An 8,404-nucleotide genomic window follows, 5' to 3' on the forward strand; every position below is an offset into this window, starting at 1 on the left:
ATCGATAACTTGAGTTCCTAATTCGTACGAAACTATACTTAGCATTTTGACATCACAAATATCTAATTTGAACCAGTGCTGCATTCAACATACCACATGACACACAAACATCGATGTTTAACTGCATTTTTTTTAATATTTACTTTTAAATTAAGAAATTGAGTAAGGTATAATACTAAAATTTGAATTATAATCTACAGTTTGATTACCAAACTTATTGACATAAATTCATGAAATAGTGGTTCAGTAAAATCTTGAATGCGAGTCAATAAATGAGATGACATGGCCTTTCACCTGTGACCAGCCTGGAAAGCTTTAATTCAAAATAAATCACAATTCATTGTGTTATGAAGTGTATAAACTTATTAGTTGGATATATTCTGACCAATTTTGTGCGTAAAGTTTCTTAAACAATACAACAAAAAAACTAACTTTAATTTACATTAAATCTTCCTGTATTATATCACAAACAGAGATTGTTCTTACAGTTGTTGAAGATCTGTGCATTACATATATGCATATTTTTTATTGTACTTTAATTGTGTGGGCTCAGTACTCACTAAACCTATCTAAGCTTACTTGGTATCTTGTCATAGAAGAAAATAATACAAACATTTTAAGGAATGAAAAGAATGTCAAAAGAAACCATGAGAAAAATTCCAAAGTTTGTGATTTGTTCTTAAACTTTCCATTAGTCCACTGTTCGTCCATGTAGGAGCTCTGTCAGGTCACTTTGCTACAAAAACAACAAATTTTGCTCAAACCACTTTATAATCTGCTCTGTAAAATTATACTTATATGTTTCCAGTTGTTTAGATCACGTGATGTGATGTAAAGAAGATGAGAACAAAGCCTTTAGCAATAAAATCACATGAAAAAAAGACATAGTTAATCATATTCTCAAGAGATATTAGTTTCTCAGGAAGCATAAATATGTTTTTTGGGATATGTAGAAAAAAGTATAATAAAAGCATAAAGCACATTGTACAGAAATGATGGTATAGTTTTTCATTTTTCTTTGCAGATTGCACTATATAAATGTTGGAAAATTACAAAATATCAGTTATGTATTGTAAATTAAGCATTTATATTTAATTATTACTCGATATAACATCATATTACACTGTTATATGCATATTTCAGAACTTTCTATTTTTGCAGTATGCAATTTTTAAATTTAACTGCAATTCCTGATAAAATACATATATTCTATTAACCATAAACTTATCAGTTGGATTTATTCTGACAAACTTTAAAGGTAAAATATCATAAAGCATAAAGTAAAAGGAAAAGCAAATCAAACAGTGAAAAGAATGTGAATTAGTTGTTATTTCATAATGATTAATATTATAAAATTTTAATGCAGCTGTAAAAATACTCCTGTTAAGTAAGTTAACTTGAAACTGTGTATATGTATTAATTGATAAGGATGAGTTAGAAATTTGCTGGTTTGCAAGTTCTTCTAAATGACAGTAAAACTTAGTTAAAATGAAATAATAAATAATTGGTGTTCAAAATGAATAAACAATATTGTGTTATTAATTATTTACCCTAAAAATTTGATGTATAGGTTACTTTGATAAAATTGATAATAATTACAATTCACTTACTTAATCTAGTTCACGCCATAACAGACGTTTTCCATGAAAATTGATATAATTAATGCTTAGATCACTACTATATCTATTGCATCCCACCTGGCTTCATGAACCCTGGTATTGGGTGAAAGGTCTTGTTGGCACTGGATATGCCAGATGTAGTGCAATATGAAATGGTTTTTGTTTTTTTGTGTTTTTTATCCTAATTTTGTTTATAATCCTGCTGTACCAAAAAAATAAGTTATTGCAGTAATTAGCATAAACTTTAAAATAAAAGACAATATAATTTGATGTATTGAAAGTTATAGACTTAATTAAATCATATTTTAAGATTAATTCTTGTGTGTAATTAAATTTGAAAAATTTATAATCATTGACAGAAATTATTTAAATTTTTAACTCAAAGTATACCCATTCTAGTCAAAGTATTATTTTTTTATTTATTTAGATTTATAGTGGTAAAGTGACCAATATCATGCAGTTTGGATGTTTTGTTCAACTTGACGGGTTGAGGAAGAGGTGGGAGGGGCTGGTCCACATATCACAGGTAGGAATCTTTGGAACTTGTCCATCATTTATGTTTATGTACAACATAATTTAGCGTTAACTATTCTCATTTTAAATTTTGTAAATTATTTTGTTGTGCATCACATTCTCTTTCCTATTAGATACATCTGAATATTTCATAGTAAATGTTATTATTTTTTTTCAAATTCCAGCATCAGTAAAAAAAACTAATTGTTGTTGTTAGATGAATTTAATGTAAAAGTCCAACTGTAAATGCTGCAAGTAATAATTAAAAAAAATTTTAAATCACTTTTTTCTGTAATATATTGGTTTACTGGCTAATAATGAAATTTCTGAAATGAATGTAAATTACATATTCATTATTGTATTAATTTTTCAGCTGTCCAAATATCATGTTATGTGAACAGCAAGATACCTAATAAAATTTACTTGAATGAAGTGAATACCAAAGTTGTAGCTGCATATATAAGCACTTGAACATTTTCTGTGATTAGCTTTGTCTTCTCAGCCCCTGTTGGACCAAATCTGACAAGTTATAAGTGTAATGTTAATCTTAGTCTTCAGTAGATGTTAAACTTTCTCGAGTTCTATTCTTGGTTAACCTAGATTAATGTAACTATTTCTGACCTTACAGCTTCGGCGAGAAGGACGTGTTACAAATGTTGGTGATGTTGTACAACGTGGACAGAGAGTTAAAGTAAAGGTTTTATCTTTCACTGGGCAGAAAACAAGTTTATCATTAAAGGTATGCATTTTTGGTAATAAAATTGTTTTGCTGGTGAACATAAGATAAATTTTACTGCTTTGAAAACAGACAAGGGCCTCAGATGGAACAATAGTATTGTTGGATATACATGACTGTTTAGTTTGAGTTATCATTTAGATTATTTAGTGATTCAGTATTTAATGATTATTTAGTTTTTATAATAAGAGCGTTAAAATATAATTATTTTAAAAGCAATAGTTATGATAAGTTTCATTAGATAATTCTGTACGAGTTGTACATTGTGTATACAGTTTAATCATTGTACTAGGCTTTTGTAATATTGTTGATGTCATTTTACTCGAAGCATCTAAGTTTTTCTCGTTATGTGAATATTGTTGTCACTAGAAGGCTAGATCTTTCTTTCACGTGTTATAAATACGTGCAGATACAGAGTGCAAGTAAGAAGTTAAAGTAAGTTAGTGAAAGTAAAAGTGAAAAAGTGTAGATAGATTGTGTGATTGTCAGTTTAGTCATAATGAGTGATTTCTAAAGTGAAAGTTTCACAGTTTGTAATGTAACAACAAAGACATAGAAGAAATAATTTGTCTTGTCAATTGGGTTCTAAAGTAATTGAACTAGCTAAGTGGTCCTCTGACATGAACGAGAATTATTTAAAAGCTCTGGATCCAATTGATTGTATTGTTATAATAGAAGAGAGAAGAAATAATTTACCTTGTCAATTTGGTTCTAAAGTAATTGAACTAGCTGTGTGGACTTTTCTCGTAAAAGAGAAGTAACTAAAGCTCTGGATACAATTGTGGTAAACAGTAATGTAACAGATTATTTTGTACATATTATTTTTTACTTATGTATACTTAAATTCTACTAATTTATTCACAAATATATCAAAACATGATTTGTGTAGCAGTTTATTCATCTTGTTTAATAACGTAGTAGAAAACATGTCTATAAAAAGAAAAAGAATTGGTTACTGTGTTATAAATTAACAGTAATAAGGTGGGTAACTTAATTTCTAGTTATAAGGTTTTTTATATTGCACTTTAATTTTTTTTATGTATTAAGATAAAATATTCTCTAAACAAATTAAAAATTAAATATTTTGTTAGTATAAATAACAAAATGTTAGATTTGTTAAAAAAAACAACTGATAATTATAAGTTAGAATGTATGTGCAGGATGTAGACCAAGAAACTGGAGAAGATCTTAATCCTGTACGATCCAAAGGATCAATGAACAGTGATGATTCTGAGGAGGAGTCACTAAGAAATCCTGATCGTCCATCAAGTCTACCTTTGATCACCAAGCGAGATGATGATGACATGGATAACAGGAGGAGAGTTCAAAGAATATCTTCCCCTGAAAAGTGGGAAATTAAACAAGTGAGTTTCTGCTCTATCATGATATCATACAACATTTTAGAAGTCTGTAACCTTTACCCTAACCGGTCAGTTGAAACATTTCTTTCATCTCATGTTTTTGGTGTGCCAAACCATAAAGATAGAAGACAAGGAACACCCTGGCCACTAGCCATGTTGGACTTGGTGATCGTACCATACAGTTTGCAAATAAGATTCCAAAATGAGTAAAATTCTGGTGATTAAAGATATTTGGGAAAAGGACAATAAATTTTTCATACATCTTTCATAAATTAAACAATATGGAAACTGTACGATGAACAAAATTTTTTTATCCTTCACATTAACATCACCTTGCACTCCAACTTGTTGGATACTGAGTCAGACCGATGTTGTCAATTCACAAACTATCTTGAGTATAAATAATTTTCTAACACATCTAATTTTTGGAGTACAACATAGTTCTACATTTTACTAAACGTTTGCCACATTTCAGATAGATATCGTAAAATATATAGTAAATTTAGTTTGATGATAATGTAATAAATTAACGGAGTGATCAGTATTAAAATGTGTTCTTTCCTTCTTCTAATAAAGAAATAAATGCATAACTTGTATGTAATATACAGATGATAGATAAGTGGTTATATATTATTGTAAATAATTACATATTATTCTTAATTACAGCATCAATCATTTTGTCACAGCTTATAGTTACCAACCTTGGCTAATAGAAATTCAATTTGACTAACCCATTGGCCAGTGATTAAATAAAAATCCATTGCTCTCCCAGAAAGATCATCTTTGTGTGCTAGTTATTACATATAATCCTCTGAAGAATTGTAACTTAAAAACATTATTCAAGTTAAAGAATGCTTGTTGTTACAATGAATTTACTACTGGGAACTGAGTACAACTAATTTTTTCATATTTCTCTTCTATTTTTTGTAACAAACTGAATTTGATGCTCTCATGAGTCAAAAGTGATTTGTTTATTTACATTTTTTAGATATACCCCAAGAGAGTGTTATATTTTATTAATGGTTTCGTCTCATGTTTTCACAGATGATGTCTGCCAACTGTATAGACAAGTCTGAGCTACCAGATTTTGATGAGAGTACAGGACTTTTACCAAAAGATGAAGATGATGGTAAGGAAATTTTTATTGGATAACAAAATCTATTTTTGAACTAACTTAAAATGGCAATGTCTGTTTCATTAATTCTTTTAGCCAAGGTTTATAATCCTCTTAAAATGTAAAGATCCTGGGGTTGATGTTAAATGACTGTTTGACTGTTGTGTACAGGTACTTTCTTGGTCCAGCCATGTTACTCATACTTAAAACCTGTCTGATGGGACAGGTACTTTCTTGGTCCATCTATGTTACTCGTACTTAAAACCTGTCTGATTGGACAGGTACTTTCTTGGTCCATCTATGTTACTCGTACTTAAAACCTGTCTGATTGGACAGGTACTTCCTTGGTCCATCTATTTTACTCGTACTTAAAACCTGTCTGATGGGACAGGTACTTCCTTGGTCCATCTATATTACTCATACATAAAACCCGTCTGATGGGACAGATACTTCCTTGGTCCAGCCATTTGACTAACACAAAACCTGTCTGAGAGGATAGGTATTTTCTTTGTTCATACATGTGACTCCCACAAAACCTGTCTGATAGGACACGTACATATATATATATATATATATATAGTTTTTGTCTGAAATTTAAACCATTTTTAGTTTATGCCTGTTTTTGTTTTTTTCAGATGAAGATATCGAGATTGAGATGGTTGAAGAAGAACCACCTTTTCTTCATGGCCATGGAAGGGCTAATGTCCAAGACCTCAGTCCTGTTAGGATTGTAAAGGTACGTTTTTGTTTATCATCATAATCATGATCTATAAAAAGGCTATAAAGATTAGTTCTGTAGTTTAGAAAGAAATATAGTGGTTGTAAACAATAAAATATGGTAAATCATTGTTATTCAACTGTAATAATATTTGGCTTTTCATTTCCATGATATAAAACATGGTTGCAGAGTGTATCATTTTTATATAACGTTATATAATGTTTTGTAACTGATATTTCTTTATGTTTCTATAAATCTGAATTGTTAGCTATTGTGAGTAAAAACTTGTGTTTGTAAAATTTTTCTTTTTTTTATCCACGATGTTTTACATGTTTTAAGTTTTTTCTTATGGAGGCCAAATCTTGATAGACTTTATCATTATCATAATACTACTGCAGAGCAGAATAACAGAAATATGAGAGCCTTACAACAATAATATCTATCATAATACTACTGCAGAGCAGAATAACAGAAATATGAGAGCCTTACAACAATAAAGTCTATCATAATACTACAGAATAACAGAAATATGAGAGCCTTACAACAATAAAGTTTTTTCTAACAAAAGCATTTCAAAACAACCTGAGACATTATACAAATACTAACTCCAATTACATAATTATTTTTCAAGCACAAGCTACACGCATGTATATAGTGTGCACCAAATTTCATATAAATAGGTTAAACAATTTAGGTGTGAGAACAAAACAAACAGGGATAACATTCTTTCACCCAGCCCACTAGGATAGGGTTGAAATGTTCTAATTTTAATACTGTAAAGTATAGGTTTAGTATATGTTCATAACTTGAATTAAGAAAAATAATAACTGACTGTACATGGGCAAAACTGTGGTGTAAGATTTAGAATAAGAAAAATGTATGGAACATGCTATAAGTGAAGATCATGACACTATCTCTCTTTCTTTTGCATGGACAATAAAATTTTAATGTAACTGTACTATTACATAGGTAGTTCTTTTCTAACACTTAAAAGTATTTCATCTGCACTAGTTTAGCAAAACCAGCATGATTTTGCTGGTTTTTCCCACACAAAGAATAACTAAACAAAAAAATTACACCATGAAAACAATTTGATGAAGATTGTGAGAAGTCAACGTATTATGAAATCAACACTCAGGCAGTCCAATTCGTTCTAACACAAGAACCAAATCAATCTTTTAAAATGCTGAGAAATAAAAAAAACACTAATTAAGTGTGAAGATTTTGACCAAATGTATGCTGGTTCAGAATTCCAATAAAGCATGCTTCAAATTATAAAGTAGATCAGAAGAAAAATTATTATCTTGGCTAGAAGAGTATATATACATACACTAAAAATAAATATGTAAAAAAAATCAATTGTAGAAAAGTGTGAAGTAATACTATTGCAGAGCTTTTAAAAACACTAATTTTATTCCTTTCATGATTTGTAATAGGTACTTTCTTTGTATGTAAGAGCTTGTATGAACAAGTGAAAAATTAACATACTGTTATTAGAACAATACATCTACAACAGTTATTGTTTTATTGAAAAAATAATTACTGATGTATTTAAATGAATTTAGGTACACAGTAAAAAAAACTATAGGATGTAACGAAATATCTTTTTCGTGTTTTAAAAACACTAATTTTATTCCTTTCATGATTTGTAATAGGCACTTTCTTTGTATGAACAAGTGAAAAATTAATATACTGTTATTAGAACAATACATTAGAAAATTAGCCCTGATTGAATATAAGTATAGGAACTTTCTGATCAATAATATTATTATTGATCAGAAAGTTCCTATACTTATATTCAATTAGGGCTAATTTTCATTATTTACGTTTGTTATTTATTTCTATCTATTGAAGCAGTCATGTATCCACGAAAATAACATAAAACACCACTGATCAGTAAAAACATTGACCTGTAGAAACAACTTTCATACACATAGTGGGCAGAACACAAATAACCCTTTGTGAAGTTTCGTGTTTAATATCAAACAACAGCAACATCATTTTACCCCACATTAGTGATTTAGCAACAGTTTGTGGTAGAGCAGAGTAAATACCAGATCTAATGTACAGGGACACTGAACAACTTGTAGATGTGTATTTTGGAGGTTCTGCAGGTTACGCAATGCAATATTCAAACTGTGTGTTTATTCATCACTTATCAGAGTATGTGTTAGACTGATGTCGGCAGTTCATACACATACTTTGAGTACAACTATGCTTGTAACAGTTACTAGTCATTATAAATCATTACATCTCAGTAAAGGTTAAATATCGGGTATTTAGTAAGGTTGAATTTGTTTTAAGTTTTGCTTTGTTTTACGTGCTACACTATTCTAAGTATGT

At 29.4% G+C, this 8,404-nt stretch overlaps 1 protein-coding gene across 1 annotated transcript in view; it reads left to right on the forward strand.

Annotated features, from left to right (window-relative positions):
- Positions 1 to 8,404, forward strand: part of LOC106463023 (ATP-dependent RNA helicase DHX8-like) — a 49,262-nt gene that overhangs the window by 16,949 nt on the left and 23,909 nt on the right. Inside the window, exons 8-13 of the mRNA XM_013922992.2 lie at positions 2,047 to 2,145; positions 2,761 to 2,871; positions 4,029 to 4,232; positions 5,274 to 5,358; positions 5,979 to 6,079; positions 7,627 to 7,633. Coding sequence (XP_013778446.1) covers positions 2,047 to 2,145; positions 2,761 to 2,871; positions 4,029 to 4,232; positions 5,274 to 5,358; positions 5,979 to 6,079; positions 7,627 to 7,633 — 607 coding nt within the window. The remainder of the gene's footprint in view (positions 1 to 2,046; positions 2,146 to 2,760; positions 2,872 to 4,028; positions 4,233 to 5,273; positions 5,359 to 5,978; positions 6,080 to 7,626; positions 7,634 to 8,404) is intronic.

The sequence above is a fragment of the Limulus polyphemus genome, unplaced genomic scaffold (genome assembly GCF_000517525.1).
Source record: "Limulus polyphemus unplaced genomic scaffold, Limulus_polyphemus-2.1.2 Scaffold1304, whole genome shotgun sequence".
Taxonomy (NCBI): Eukaryota; Metazoa; Arthropoda; class Merostomata; order Xiphosura; family Limulidae; genus Limulus; species Limulus polyphemus.